This window comes from Lepisosteus oculatus, chromosome 8 (genome assembly GCF_040954835.1).
Source record: "Lepisosteus oculatus isolate fLepOcu1 chromosome 8, fLepOcu1.hap2, whole genome shotgun sequence".
Classification (NCBI taxonomy): Eukaryota; Metazoa; Chordata; class Actinopteri; order Semionotiformes; family Lepisosteidae; genus Lepisosteus; species Lepisosteus oculatus.
Window position 1 is genome coordinate 13,034,229 of NC_090703.1, and position 17,073 is coordinate 13,051,301.

At 38.5% G+C, this 17,073-nt stretch overlaps 1 protein-coding gene across 1 annotated transcript; it reads right to left on the reverse strand.

The window, feature by feature from the left end:
• Positions 1-456: 456 nt before the first annotated feature.
• sav1 (salvador family WW domain containing protein 1) lies at positions 457-16,209 on the reverse strand. The gene is made up of 5 exons (XM_006632406.3): positions 15,701-16,209; positions 13,105-13,569; positions 4,938-5,208; positions 4,357-4,512; positions 457-3,106 (listed from the first exon to the last, which is right to left on the reverse strand). The coding sequence occupies exons 1-5, from the start codon at positions 15,792-15,794 to the stop codon at positions 2,893-2,895; spliced, it is 1,200 nt and encodes a 399-aa protein (XP_006632469.2). The 5' UTR covers positions 15,795-16,209; the 3' UTR covers positions 457-2,892.
• Positions 16,210-17,073: the final 864 nt, after the last annotated feature.

Sequence of the window (17,073 nt, forward strand, 5' to 3'; positions counted from 1 at the left end):
TCAGTATTGACTCATGGGTCAGCAGATGCAGGTAAATTAATCCAAGTCACCAAGTACAGCCAAGGCTGTATATTTAAACAAAATTAATATTTTCTACCAACCCATGAAGAGAAGTGACAGCTAATCTGCGTTGTGCACCATTTCTTTCTGAACAGCATGTGATCAAGGACATGCTGCTGCTGGAATTTCACTTACTGTACATCACAACATTCAATAAATGCCTCTAGGTCAACTGAGTGACAAACATGTGGCACCTGTTTATATCATATATATATTATATATAATGAAATTTAAAAAAACAATAAAGTTTCCCAACCAAACTGATTAATGCAGATGTTGCTGGACTAAAATTTATTAACATAAATTCAGCCTTTCCCCAACATGGCACAAAGGTGGTACAATATTTTGACCAAGCTATCATCTGTGTAGGATCATGTTAGTAAGACTTGAGGCATGTTTTGTTTCATAAAGAGATGTTTATTATATAGTAAGGTCACAGGTTGTTGATATTGCAAGATTTATTGTGTTTATACACATGTATATTGCACTAGAAGTATATAATTCATAAATAAAGGCAGGTACAACAGAATCCCCACCCCTTTTTGTTTAAGGTTTTAATTCCAAAATGTGTGATTTGTTGCAAGGGGAAAAAAAACTATTTACAAAGGAAATCTGTACAAAAAGTATCAGTTATTTGGCAATATAAAAGGCCTCTACAAAATGCCCCAAATTAAGAAAAATATTGCTGACTTGCAGAATTTAGACACTGTGTCCCCTCCCATGGAAGGCAATGCTCATCATCATATTGTTCTGTTTCTGTTGAAAGAAAGGTCTTTTCTGTTCGAATAGTGGTTCAATTAGTAATATTCCCAACACGGACATAGCAGCTTATCAGAATACAAGATAACACATTAAATATTCTTTACTGCTGGAGAGTTCAATATTAATGTCCGGATAATGATCTGTTTTTCAGCTTGAAAATGAGATAACGAAGACTTTACTTACACAATGTGCTCCCAGCTGTTTTTTTAAAGATACTGTGAATAGAACACAATTAAACAAGCATTCATTTCTGTGAATCTTTAAAACTTTCTAACAATTACTGTACCTTGCAAATAAACTGTCTCTATATTAAACACCCAGGAGGCAGACAGAACAAAAAATAAATAGAATTCAAATGTTTTAAGAAAGCTTTGAATTTCGTGACAGCCAATTTTTAAAAACCAGAACTGTCCCATGACTCTCAGTTGATGCAACACACCATCAAATAAAACTGAAAGGATGTTAAAACATTATATTTAGGATCAACAGCCACGCCTTCAACTGAAAAAAATAAACCATGTTTTTTAAACAAGAAATACCCTGGCAATTAAAAAAAAAACATTCCAATGAAATCACAATGTCCATTTTTTGAATAAGGCTCATTAGCAAATATATAATATGTATCCCTCCTCTCAGTCATGGAGGGTAATATGTTTAAAAGAAGAGAATCAACACTTTAAAAGAGTGAAAAACAAAGCCTTAACTCCCCCCTGAAAGGCAGTATAAAAGCTTGGGGTCCAGGTGATTAGAAATGATTATAGAGGATCATAAAATGATAACATCTTTACATTCAGGATTGGTTTATTGCATATTTTTTTTAATAAACAGAGTTTTAGCACTAAAGAGTAACCAAAAATTGTTATTTGAAAATTCTGAAAGCAAAAACGGTTTCAGTACTTTGTAATCCCTTAAAGTGAGATTATATAATTGGTTACAAAAAGGTCAGCATTTTCAATTTTTGATCTCTGAAGAACTGACAATAATGCAGAGAGCTCCTTAATTCAATTACTGTTTAGGCTTTGGAGACCTCACACTCCAAATTCCTGGAGTTACTGGTAAAATTCAGAATGGCTCACATTGCAATGCAATGCTTTTTGCCAGTACATTTAAAAGTCCTCTAAATAAATTCAAAGTCAGCCATCATGTCATCTACCAGGATCACAAGCACTTCTTAAAAGGGGTTAAAATCATTTGGTAGTGACATAAAAAGAATATTTAATGGTAATATAAAAATACCTTATATTTCAAAGTGTATGCATACATATGTAACAGAGGGGGGAAAATAATATTATATAGTCATTATGAAATGATTAAAAAAAAAACACAGGACCACAGCAGAAGTGATTCCCATTTTAAAATGAAGCTGCCCACCTTGCTCTGCTTAATACAGAGTGACTGAACATCCAGGACTCCCAAACACTTTCCTGTTAAAAGAGAGATCCTGGTCTAGCTTATCTGTGATTGGTACAGGTACGAGTCTGTTCACTTTGTGAGAAGAAGCTGAATTATAAGACTAGAGACCCTCTATGGATTGGCACACAGTGCAACATGTAGAAGACTCCTGTCTCCATGCTTGCTTTTATTTTCCAACAGCTGATCCATAGATGTAACAGAAGCCTACTTCATAACTCCCAATCCCAAACAACAAATATTTGAGCGCCAACAAAAACATTGTCTTTATCACCCATCTCTTCAGATATAAAAAAAAATCACCTGATTTCTGGGGAGAGGTGGCAGACTTCTTTGTAAAATTCACCAAGCTATCAATATTTTTTCACCCCATTAGGATTTTGAAGTCTTTTGATGATTTACACTATCCTCTTTTACTTTTGAACTGTTTTAATGATGTGATCTTAGTATTTTTAACAGATAAAAGCAATCTTGATCATTATATGCCACAGAGACATGCAACCTATGTTTGCAGACACCACCAATTTTGTTTCACACTGCAAAGGTGTGTAAGCAGACACCCAGAAAAATAATCCAAAGTCTTGGGATGTCTGACCCCAGGAGAACGAAGCAAAGGAGTCCATAACCCATCTCTGGTGAGGCGAACCATGATTGTCCTCATTACATATTTCCGGTGAAGTTCTTACTGTGCTGCTGGGCATACCACTGCTGTCGCTGCTTGCGTGTGTCCAGTTCGGTGAGCAGGGCCTGTCGGTACGCCTCATACGACTTGACAATTCTCTCAAGCTCCTTCATGAACAGCAGCTTCAGCATGCCCTGATAGGTGTCCAGATCTACTAGCTGGAACAGCTCCCACTTCAGAATGTGGTCATACCTGCCAAGTCAAAAAACACCACACAGGCAGCCTGAGACTTATATACCTGTTGAACACGTATGCTTTTTGGAAATCTCCATCAAAGACTTACTTAATTTTTTGCATAGGAATTTTGAAGTGACATATCAGTTCCTGAGAACACCAGATACTTCACATTCCAGGTTCTTGCACAATTTACAATTTGGCCTAAATTAACTTCTTTGGACTACTAAATCTGAAAAATTTAAAAAATAATTTTGATTAAGAACTGTCTGCTGCATTACCTTTGTATATGTAATAATAATTATCTTAAATTCAAAACACAAAAATCATTTCAGACAGTTTTAAATAACAATAGACCAGTTTATTTTCAAAAACAGGGGCTTTGTTCTATAAAACAGCATTACAGGGGACAAGGGGCTCTGGAAATATTGATGGTAAAAAAACCCTAATGTACTGAAGACAGTACATAAGTCATGTCTTTAGCAGTTTTAGGGTACAATGGCTGCTATCCTTTAGGCTATCCTAATAGCCATTTCCCACCCCCAGGTCAACCTCCTTTTTTGTCATCGGGTTAGTTTAACTGACGTTGCTAACATGCAATGAATTTCACACATGGTTTAAAGCTATGCTATACTTGTTTAACACTAATTACAGATTATGTTCTCTATAAAAGTGTTAAGATACATTCATCTCAGGCTCAAAACCAATTTAAAATGGACATTCAGAATTCAACAAACCTTAGGAACATCCTTCAAATCAGTGTAGGCCACAATAAATTAAAACTCTGGAGAAAAAGCCAACTGCATCATGCAAATGGCATTTAAATACCTAATTCACGATAGCAAGTGAAACCTGGAAACATGTTGCATTGTAACAAGAATTTTGCTAGTATCTGCCAGCGACTGTTATAATTCAGTTAATCCACCACTAAACCCTTTCACAGTTACAATCCATACAGAAGCACAAAGGGAAACGCACACAGGAATGGTGCAGAACTCTGACCCCAAAGCTTTAAAACTGCACGGTTTGCAATTTACCTATTAACTGAACAACTAGATAACTAGCTTTTATTCATTCAAGGTATGAAACTAATGGTTATTTGAAGCTGTACATAAAGCATTCAGTGATAGTTGCATATGAAAAAATATCACACTAATTCGCTAAAGTGTCATCCAAGAGTGACATGCTCATTAGATACATTAAGCTGAATTTACCACACCACATGCAATCATTAAAGTTAGTATTCTGCTGCTGGATACAGAACTCACTTGAGAGGTGCCCTGGCATAGACCTGCAGCCAGTCAGGGATTTCTGCAGTGTGGTAGGGGTTGGCTGGCACCAGCACTGGCTGGTTGCGATCTGCCTGGCGAGGCTGGTAAGTGACCGGAGGAGGGAGAGGAGGCGGCTGATCATAGCGAGGAACACTGAAGGAAGAGACAGACGACATTATGAGAAAAACGCCACACATAAACCAATAGCAACAGGTGACATATTAATATTGCTTAAAACAATGAAGACCACATTATGAGAAGTCTAAGTATTCTATTATCCCATTATATTTCTCATATTAAAATCAAGAACAGTATTCACGTACGAAGTATGCTGCTCTAAAGACATATAATCCCGGAATGGGTGCCATCCCAGTCATCCCTGTACATGATAACTTAGTGTCATTAGGTAATAGTACCCATTACACTTTTGATAACTGACCTATAAAGATACCAGTGGGACTAGGTGACATTAACCAAATGGTGATCAGAACAATTCGATCACAAATCACATGCATAAACTGACATGGAACATAGAGGTCTGACTGGTCTGCTCATAAAAAGGAATGTACCATGCATACCTTGGAGCACAAGGGTGCCTGTACTGTGCCCTCTTATTGATGTGATCAACGTAATACACCCCAAATTCTGCAGACTCCACCTTCTCCCAGCCTGGAGGTAACCCCTCTCTCTCTAGCGGGTGGCTCCAGTGGGTGGTGTTAGTGTTGTGGTCAATGTAGTACTTCCTGCCACGAATGGTCCAGTCAACTGTCCAGCCAGCAGGTAGGGGCAAGTCCTCTCCACTGGGAGTTGCCAAGTTCCCCAGTGACTTTGCCTGTATTCTTCCAATAGCTAGGAGAGTGAAAAACCACTGGAGTAAGGAAACCTTTAAGGTCACAAAAGGCATCTGTTTTATTGTGCAATACCTCAGAATGTTTCATTTGCTGTACACACCTCATCACATTTTAACTGAAATAAACTACTGATTGTTTTGTAAACATTATATTCACTAGCAATAAACTTTCAATGGAAATAAAAAAACATCCCCTCTGCATTCAATGCATTATTAGTCAAAACCCCTGTTCAAACCTCTAACTAATCTAGACAACATTAATAAACCACACTGGATTCCACCCATAACCAGTAATGAGAAGCTCAATCAGCATTGTGCATGCTTTGAAATTCAAATTTACAGATCATTTTAGAAGAGAAACAAGCTTAAAATGTTTCTCAATCACCTTTTTGAGAACCGAAAGAACCTACCAGAAAGCCTGTACCCTTTTCCCCAGGTATAAAACACACTGAATTACTTTTTTTCATATAAATACAGATCTGCTTAGTTACGTCACTACTGCATTGCCATCAGGAGGCGACATCATTAACCTCAGGTTATTCAGTCTGATTCCAAATTAAGATCATTAACATCATAATGGGTTCACATACACCTATCAATGCATTATTTAATACCTTTTCTTATTTGTAAGGGTTCCCATATGATTTAATATATAATTTTCTAAAAATGTGCATTCCAGGGGACAGTATTTAGTGATTTATAACTGTAAACATCTCAGAAATTAAATGCACACGCTTTTGCACAAAAGAAATTGCATCGCAGATCACAAAACTTTGGGAATTCTAACACATGCCTAATCAAAGAAAACAAGATTCTCAAAATACAAGCAACAACAGAGTATACATTTGTAAACATAATGAGATGTATTACAATAAAGACTTGTTAGCTTTTTTATGTTTGCTCGATGTTTGCTGAAAAGGCTATCAACAAAGTCATGCTACATGATGCAATTTGTTATTTTAGGAAGAGCAAAGGTGTCTCACCTCCGATATGACCAGTGCATGTTTAAATTTCTAAATGTTTTAAAACTGTTCTCCAGATGCAAATATTTGGAAAACAATCAAAACATTAAATCATTTGGGATCATGAGGGGGTATTTTTTATGAGTATGCAGCACGGAGGCACAGTGGTTAGCATTTCTGCCTCACATTGCTGGGACCACGGTTCCATTCCGCATTTGGGGTGTTATCTGTGTGGAGTTTGTATGTTCTCCCCTTGTACATGTGGGTTTTCTCTGGGTGATCCAATTTCCTCCCACAGTCTAAAGACATACTTGCCAGCAGCCATATCACCCTGCAACTCACAACTGGCAACCCACTGAAGCTGTACAGGTGTGAGCCTGGTCAGTACCTGGATGGGAGACCTCCTGGGAAAAACTAAGCTTGCTTCTGGAAGCGGTGTTAGTGGGGCCAGCAGGGGGCGCTCACCCGGCGGTCTGTGTGGGTCCTAATGCCCCAGTATAGTGATGGGGACACTATACTGTAAAAAGGTGCCGTCCTTTGGATGAAACGTAAAACCGAGGTCCTGACTCTCTGTGGTCATTAAAAATCCCAGGGCGTTTCTCAAAAAGAGTAGAGGTGTAACTCCAGCATCCTGGCCAAATTCCCCCTTGGCCTTTACCAATGGTGGCCTCCTAATAATCCCCATCTACAAATTGGCTTTATCACTGTTCTTCTCCCCACTGATAGCTGGTGTGCGGGGAGTGAACTGGAGCCCTATAGCTGCCACTGCATCATCCAGGTGGGGCTGCACATTAGTGTTGGTGGTGCAAGGGAGTCCTCATTACCTGTAAAGTGCTTTGAGTGGAGTGTATAGAAAAGCACTCTATAAGTGTAAGGAATTATTCATTGTTATTATTTATACTGACAGGTTAATTGGCTTCTGGAAAAATTGTCCCTGCAATGGCCTGGTGTCCTGTCCAGGGCGTATCCCACCTTGCACCCATTAATTGCTGGGATAGCTTTGGCTCCACTGTGACACTGTATTGGGTAAAGTAGTTAGAAAATGGATGGATAGATGGATATATTTATGAAAGTTTTAACCATAGGACCTGGCTTTATAATCTAGACTCTGGGATAGCAGAAGCACAAAGTTCCACTGTATCAAGATTAAAATTATCTTAAAACAACATGCAAATGACTCTGCGGCACAAGGGTGATTTACCTGTCCCCTAGCTGTACTTGAAAATATACAGTACCGTGCTTTCCCAGTACACAGCCTTATCAAAATCTACATGAAAAACAGCTGTTTTAGCATTCACCTAATAATCCTTAAGGAAGAGAAGTTAGGGCAAATACTGCAGTGGGGAATTCATAAAGAGAGATGCAAATAATCTGCAGGTGGTCTTGAATGAAACACATACTATTCACAATTAGCCAACTCATTCAGCCTGCTGCCAAGTTCCTCCTCAGGGACAAGACAATGTTTGGGAAAATGCGATCTTTCCAATGGGACTGGAAGGTCGCCAAAACACAAGCTCGTCAGTGTAAGACTACAGCATGTGATCTTTTAAAATATGTGACCCACTTCACAGCGGATCGATCTTTTTGAGATAGAGGGGGAAAATTCACTACAGAAGTACACAAACAAGTCAGCAATCGGTCTGGATTGCAATGTGCGACTATTTTAAGGAACCATAAAACTATTTGAAAACTCGTGTGCAACCTTCACCCTGCCCACTGGAAGAATGTATAAAATACAATCCTTGGCATTAACAACAGTACTTTTAAAACTGGGCGATATGAAAAGATTTCAAACAAATTTTTATTTACAAGTAAACTTCAACACCAATGAAAAAGGAGGACGGTTGAAGTTGGTATACATTCTGTAGCCTTAACTATCCAATAAACAAATGTCTCCCTACACATAAATATTCTACTTTTGAAGGTTTGTTTCAATGTTTACCTTCTCCACAAAGAAATCAGATGTATGTTAAGTGTGTTAAGTGTGTTTTAGAACTGAAATCAAAATCATACCACTTTAGCTGAGATGTGGGCATTAGTGAAACTATAAAATAAGTAGAAACAAGGATACAAGTTCACCAAACTGTAGCAACGTTTGCTAGAGAATCTTCCATCTGCAACATGCAGTAGAGTAAGGAAAATCTATAATCTGTAGTGAGCAGTAATAAAATAACTCTTGGCATTCACATAGCATTATTTAACCCAAAACATCCCCAAGATAACATATCTAACATATCGGAAGATGCCGACAATCTGCACTGAAGTGTTACCATAATGTAGCCCCACTGCAGCAGCAGATGACAGACACAACAGAAACTAATTTGCCAGTTGTTTCTGTTTATTTTCAACATAAATATTGTGAATAAACACAGTTCCATTAAAAAACGTTAAGAGGCTGACTGAACAGAAGTAGGTCCAGACCCATTACTGTGACCTGGGTGCCAATCAGACAGAGAACACTGCATCACCGGGAAACTGCTTGCATTACCCTTGGCTAGTTCTTCTTATTTGTATTAAAAAAATAGACAATAGTCAGCTCAATATGAATAAGCAACTGAGTAGAGTTTTACATTTAGGGAAAATGGTGGGAAGCACAAATCTCCTCCCAGGAGACAGGAAGGCACAAAACCCAGCCCTCTGATTAAAACGGAACGAGTCCAAGAAACTCCAGGGGAGTTTACACTAACACCCACACACACAGCAGCCTGGCTACAACAGAGGAACTGCACGGTCACGGCCTCATGATGAACAGGACCAAATTTCAGAGTATGTTCCTGTTTGGGTTTTTCTCCTAGGGTAATAGTAGAAGTGGCCATTAAAACCAACTGGACATTCATTAGAATTAGGTGGGTAGCTGCGTCAGCTGCAAAGGAACAAGTAATAGGTTTATTCCACCCTGAAAAAAAAGAAAGAAAACAACGTTTTGGCCGTGGAGCCTTCTTCAGGTGTGTGAACACACACCTTTTTTTCCCCAGCATGGAATAAACCTATTACTTATTCATTAGAATTAGTTGTGTTGAGCCGATTTCATCCTTATACACTATGTTTTGAAATGATGTGATGCACTCATACATTTTTTTCTGCTCGTAACCTCAGTGTGTCAATTGCTGAGAAGATGAATCTAGATTCTCACCCCACTCTCATTCTGAAAGACTCAAGCCCTTCAAAATGATAAATGTAAACGACTGATGTTTCAGCTTTGTTTTGCATCAAAATATATGAGCGGAATTATGCTGCATAAACTGCCAAGTGTAACCAGGAATTCAAATGATTTGCATCAGCTGCTGGAAATTATATAAACATTTATAGTTTAAAAGAACTGTTTTCCCACAACTTCAGAGGAGATTCAGTATCTCCTTAATATGTTATGTTCTGGACATTGGTTTACTTAAAAAACTGACTACAATTTACTGCTCTCTCTCAATTTTATTATCCCCTAATTTGGAACACAAATTCCAACATGCTGAGAGAAACCATCAAACTGAATATGAAAGAGGGGCAATTTCAAAATTAGCTAACCCATATTAGCCCAAATGTTTTTTTTTTGTTTCAAAAGATAATAATTTTGGCAAAATTTCAAAATAGTTTTTAGCTGTAAATAAACCTTTCTGGGTGGAGCACAAGGCTGAACTGAATTGCCCTAAACCATAAACCAAACATTAATAGCGAGCAATAGGTCACATTTAGCATTTTTCCCTCTGCAGTTCCTGTCTTCATTGTGTTACAAGGAAGGCATGTTGTGATTTACCCTATGGCCATGCTAGATTAGCAAAGGCTGATCTACATAAACGTTCAATAAATTACATAAGATACATGGATATTTCACAGCCTTGATGAGTTTTCCAGAATCACTGGCATCACATCTTAAACCACAATCTTCCAACACATTGGCAGCACCAGACTGATAAATTCTGCATCTGAATGAAAACTCCCGGCTCCAGCTGATAAACACCTGAAATGTTAGACAGATCCACTGAAAAGTGTCCTCCTCAACATTAATTTTGTGCATTAAATATAAAGGGGGAGAATTTGTTAAAGGCATTTCATAATCTTAAGTGACTCATTAAGATTATACAAATTTATACTAAACTAATTCTATAGCTGCAGATGATTACAATGCTGAAGCAGTAATGAATGGATTACATTTATGATAGTACTGAAATCCAGCATTTTTCAATAACAGGAAAAGATTCTATCTATTGTATAAAGTTTCACAACCTTCTAAGGAGATGTTTTCAAAAGGAGTCTCTCTATAATAAAGAATAAGGAGCAAAAAATGAAAATCTCTGGGATAAAAGAGGAGCTTCTTGAGAACATATAACATTTGTTCTAATAGCTTTATTGGTCTTCTTCCTAAATAGTGATATTTCCAAACCAGATGACTACAATAAAGTAAAAACAAGTTCACTGTCGCCATATAGATGTTATTGAAGTGTTACAGAAAATCGCTTATATAAATCTAGTTCAAAGTCTGAATACTTGCAGAAACTCCTTCAAAACTTAGTGCCGGCCACAACATGAAAAGAGGACAACGAAATTCAGCAGAACTGTGGTCAAAGGTAACACTGCACACAGCAAAGCACACCCTTTAATCCCAATGTATTCCTAAAGTATTCCCCATCCCCACCTACATCTGCTTTAATCAATCATTTCTACTAATCCATTCATAAACTGTTACTCGGAAGGTAATAATATACTTGCAGGTTATTCTCACAACGTTCTCAACTTTAATTCTTAATTTTATAACACATTAAAACACATTCTTAATTTTTTAGTTAAGGAAAGAAAAATATACGCCTAGGTCTACATGTTTTTAGGGAAAATGTGAATACTTTGTGATATTCACCAACAAAACTGTCACTGCTATTTAGCTCTATGTAAATTCTTAGTTTGTCACAATATCCCCTTTCTTTGTATGCAGTAATCGTAAGAATTAATTAATGGATATTAATTTTAGGGTATAATACATAGTCACTGCTTGACATTTTTGGCCTTCCCAGTTGATACATGAACATTAAGGAATTAGAAAAATATTTATTTCCTCACAACAAGGCCAACGATGATTCCTGAGGATAATTTGTGATTAATGTGGGCTTCATCAATTTATCATCTACTTGCTTAGAGCTAATCCAAGGCTCAAAATTATAAGACAAGTTGTAAATTTCCTGAGAAAAGTAATCTAATAGTTCAAACACATCAAACAGCTCATGAAATGGAAACTCTTGCTCTTCTTTTCAGTAACACTTCATAATGTATCAAAAACTTACTTGAATTTCTGTTGGATGACTGAATACAGTAACTTCAAGTAAACTGAACATCAGAGAAATCGGTTTCAAAGTCTTCAGACACTGGACTGTTTAAGCTAATTATATTGTGAGACTCAAAGGGAGTTTAAAGTGGGATACTCCAGTCTAGAGTCATGATGAGTCTTGTTAAAATAAACATGCAAGTTTATAAAAATGGTAACACCGCCTTCCATCACCATCTTAGAAATAACCTGTATTTAAATATTGTTGTAAACTCCCAGTAAACACTCTAGAAATACAGGAAAGGCGGCACCATTGTGTACAACATCTTGTATTGTTAGGAATGTAAGCAATACTACCTGCCACTAAGTGGTAATTACTGTAATAAAAATCTGATACTTGGAACACAACGGACATTGTGAGATTATCAGAGGTTACACTCAACCTGTGTACAAAGATTAAATAGAAGTCTAGACAGGTAATAAGGCATAAAGAAGACCAAGAAACAAACAAACAGCACACAAGGCTTACATTTTCTGCATTATATTGTAATTTAAAAATAAAAAAAAACAGCTCCAGGACTGCTGCAGGCCAAAGCTGGTTCATTATGTATCAAAATACATCTCGGCTTAAAAAATGGAAACTAAAAGGATAAGAAAGCCCCCACTAGAGTGGCAGAAGAAAACCACAGTCTTCATGGCTGGAATAACCAGCATTCCAACAGCCTTCAAAGCCGCCTATATCATCCCCTTCTCTTACAGTAAATTGAATGTCTCAGTGTTCTGGAGAACCAAATTACATGTGTAGAGTTAAGTTTCAAAAACAAAGTTCAAGTGCATCACAGCTGAAAACTGTGTCGATAAAAAGATGTGATACAGTGCACCCTTACTGAATAGATCTACACTTGGCTTATAAGAGACATGGCTATTATTCCATTATTTGTACAAGTTTGAATTAGTCAGCATAACCACTATGCTTTTCGTATCTGTCTAAGGGATATTGCTGGGTATTTACACATCTCAGTGTATACACTCCTGTAAGCACAGTATCCAACCTAAATGTATTTTTGAAACACAGATCTAATTTGTATTACTATGTAAATTAATATTTACAATAAGAAGCTGTCAATTTTTAAAAGTCAGCTCCACCTTTCTAAAACCAGGTAGGAAGTAAAACCTATACTTTAATAATTGTACATATACTGTATACAGTGTGCTATACATAAAATTGAAAATAATACTAATACGACAACATTCCATGTCTATTGGAACTTAAGTTTCTAGACACTGAATGCCTGATAAAACAATCTAAAATGAGATTTAGTGCTACTTTTTTACATTTTTGAGTGCATCTAAAGTATTTGCAGAATTAAGAACATAAATTGTGGCTGGATTGAGATCTAGCCTTGACTAGTAACAGTCTTGACTCCCAACAGCCACAGTGAGAACCAACTTTCTCCTCACGTGAGCAAACCATTTCTGGCCTTGATTTGCCAAATTCAACCCATATTCTTCACACTGAAAAAGGAAACAATGTAAAAACATGCATTAAGTGCAACACAAGACCATGCTGTTACACCTCTGTGGCTTTATGGATTATACACAACAAGCGACACTGACAGCTAAACCAGTGACCATGTCTCGGAGCCAAGGACAGAACAGGAAAGAGGGAACGCTATTGAACTCACCAGCATGTCTGCCTTGGGGCTGCGAGGGTGGCAGTACTCTTTGGAAGTGGTCGCTATTGTGTTCATAGTATCTATAGTCCTCGTGAAACCGGTCTGGCACGTGTCGCCGCCGCTGGCCATCGTAATAGGGGTCAGGAGAATAGAAATAGCGGGCAGCGCCACCGGCGTCGCCATTCTCTGCCATCGGGGTGGCCTCGGTGAGGAAGGACTGCGAGGACCCGCCGTACTCCCGCGGAAGGTCTCCCAGGCTGCGGGGAAGGTAGGGCGGCGCCGACAGGCGGTTGCTCTCGCGCCTGGCAATCTCGTGGGGCGGCCTCTGCACCGGCCCGCGCAGGAAGCTCTTGTTCCGGGAGACCACTGGCTCGCCCGGCCCCACGGGATACCCTGCGGGACCCTGCTCCGGCAGAGGGATCTCGGCGCGTCTGGGAATGGTAGGCCCATGTCTTATAAATGAGGGCATCAAATCTGGAGGAGTGAAGAGGAGAGGGACCCCGCTGGTCAATGGCAACAAACCGCATGACCGCAAACTGGACTACACGAAGTGCCATCAGGCCTTTTGCTTGATCGTCAAACAGTTCAGTTCCTATGGTTTTCTTTCAGAAGCAAGTGCAGTACCGGACTCGCTCAGCTGACTCGAAGAGAAAGCACAAACACACAGGGACAACTCCCTGAGACAATATCTCACAGCAGCGACTTCACAAACCAGGGCATACTCGGAGCTGGTAATAAAGCCGGCCGGTTATTTTTTAGTCTCCATCAGAGAGCGTTTCTAAAAAACACATGCTTCTTAAAATACAATTTATTCAAACACCGATGTAAAACCGCATTTCTGAAGAACAACTGAGCTCAACCAAGTCTTGTTTTGTGTTCCACTTTTGCTAAAACACCAGATCATACAAGACTGTAACACATGGTAATCAGCGATGGGACAGTTCCAAATTGTACATTTAATGCATTTACTTCCCCGCCTCTAGTACCAGACTCAAAACACTTATGATGGCCCTTATAAAAATACACCAAACAAACAAAGTAAGAATTCCAGCTGGTCGAGTAAAGCAATTTCCTAGTCAAATTGTTTTGCTCATCTTTCGCCAACAGTGCATATTTTGCAAAACAAATCACCTGCCACTGGCTCAACAAACCAGTTACATAAATATAGCGGAATTTCCAGGAAAACAGTTTCTTTTTTAAGCCTGACTATTCCTCTTGTTCAGTAAGCCGAATGTAGTTTTTTAAAGAAAGCATTCAGCTAATGTAAAAAAAAAATAATTTCACAGATATTAAAGGGAGACTGTAAAGAAACTAGCATTAACATAATCTGACATCTGAGGAAATGACACATTACATGTCTTGTGAGAGCCACTTATGATTATTATAATAAGGGTTATTATTGAGTATGTACTTCAAATATTCATTTTTACACTTTTAACAAAAACACCAAGAAGGTAATTAAAAAATACACATGTGAAGCACCAACATGCTAACGGACAGTTCGATAACAATAAAAAATGTTCTAAGAAGAACTCAGTCAGTCCATTGAATACAGATATCTGCTACAGGAAGTCAAAACTTTTACTGATCTCTAGGTAAGAAACACATTGAGACATTTTAGACTAATAGGCTATGTGAGCTCACCTTTTCATATTCTTAGATTGCTCTGTGCAATGTGTAAGAAAGAAAAGTTATTGGTAATTTACTGAAATGCAGGAAAAAGGTTGTTCTAGGTAAAAAATTGTAACATGCTGCTTCTCACTGTGTGTGAAGTGTTTGTAGCCTTCACAGTCATTAGAGTAAAAGTGACTTTGATATGCTACAACATTAAAAGAAAACTCGAAGAATGTTCACAGCTTTCATCTCCCAGCTGGTTCTACCCACTAAGCAAGATCATGTAACCTGAGAGTGGAGCTGAAGTGTAAGCAAGCCTTGATCTTTAACACTGACCCTAAGCATACAAACAAAAATGACACCTTAAATCATTATTTTAAAACAAAACGAATAGCCTATTTAAAAAAAAAAAGTCAATGCATTTTTTTCCCACAAATCCTAAAAAGTGACCAATTAAATGGAGATGGGGGTGGGAGGGGAGTTACCCTTAACGACTTGTGAATTGCAGCAAATAAAATAAATCTGAAGATTTTAATCCTGGCAGCAGTTAGCAAGGGAGAAAAATATCTGATAAACTGAAATACGTTAAAAAAGTTTCTATTCGCAGCACTGTACCCACATCTTCAAATTAAAGGAATGTATAAAGTGAATGAGAAAATAGCCAACTGTGACGGGGTTTGAATAGTTTCGGCAGGGCACAGTGAGGACCTTGTGTTTTTTTTAAACCGTGAACTGTGGCTCTCGCATCCAAACGCAACCACTCCCATCCCATCTTTTATAACATCGGGAATGCACAACGCTAATGCTGTTCAATACATTAGACGTTAGACTCGTAGAAAGAGCAGGGACATTTCGAATTAAGAATAACATAAGCAGTGCATATTGGTATATGCAAGTTAGATAACTTTTTTAGCAATGTAAACACTTGCATCTGAGGACTGCAGGAAAACGAGAGAATTTAATTCTCCCCCCATTTTGAAGCTCAACTTACTTCTCAAGAGGGGGGACGTCTCCTTTTTTACGTATTTTCCGTGTACCTCGGCTGGTTTCGACGCTTCGTTTTTACTTTTCTTTCGGGAAAGCATAACTCGAACTGCGAGGGAGACATCAATGCGACGAAACAACTTCGGTGCGCCTCAGGAAATCGAGAAGACCGCGGCACAGGAGCTGGAGCAGAGGAAGAGGCATTTTCATTTTTCACTCGGGGCAGAGGCAGCCTGGGCTTCGACGTAAATCCATTTGTTAGTGCCAAAACAAATCGGCAGACTAAACGGGCTTATGAGAAGTTTGAGCCCGCGAGGAAAAAAAAAACAGTTTTTTTTCAAACCAGAAAAAACATATCGCGTTGCATTTCAGTTAATATTCATAATTTGCCCCCGAAAACCACTTTTACTTGGTTTCCCCTCAGCCTGTTGCTCCTATCCTATTCCCACTCCTCTCCACTCAACATATAAACTTCCCTGCTTCTCAGGGGTTTTTTTTTCCAACACGCAAAGGGTTCTGGGATAGGTGACGCATTCGCCTGAGCTCTGTGGTTAAGGTGATGGGACTGCCTGAGCTCTGAGGCGTTGTGAGGCTGGTGGAGCTGGTTCCTATGGAAACTCCACAGCACGGAGTCAAGAGTTGCTGGAACCGTGCAGGACATAGCTGATGCTCCCTCTGATTTAAAACTATTTCTTGATTAATAATTCGTTGAGAATTTGCAACCGTTACTTGACAGCTAATTGGTTTCTTACAGGTACCCAAAACTCGGTTTGCTAAGCCTGCTATTGGGAACCTTGTGGAGGTCCTTTGGCACATATAAAGTAAAAAAGACAACAGTGCTTTCGGAATATTAATAATTCTTAGGATAGCCACTTCCACAGTGAAAAACTGTGGTTTACCTACAAATTATTGTCAGATCAGAAACGCAGTTCAAATCAAAAGATGAAATGGCACACATCATTCCTTGTTCAACGATTGGGTGTTTATGGCAGCACATTTTATAACTTTCATAGTGGAAATTAATTTTTTCCATTACCACTTCAGTTGGAATTAGTGTTATTCCTCTGAAATCAATAGATTTCTGTAAAGATAAATATATAAGTAACAGAAAACGCAATGTTTCAGCTGTGGAGCCTTCTTCAGGTGACACACATCCGAAATGTTGTGTTTCCTTTCTTTTCAGCATGGAATAAGCTCGTTACCTGTTCCTGTATATATAAGTGTTTACCCTGCCTTGTGCCTGCTGCTTGCTGAGACAGATTCCAGCTCCCATGAAACCCTGAACTGGAAGAAGCAGTTAAAAAGTGGGTGGATATATACTTTTAAATATAGTGTTCTATGGTTCTATCATCTTAGACCTTTGCCCATGGAGCCCAACTA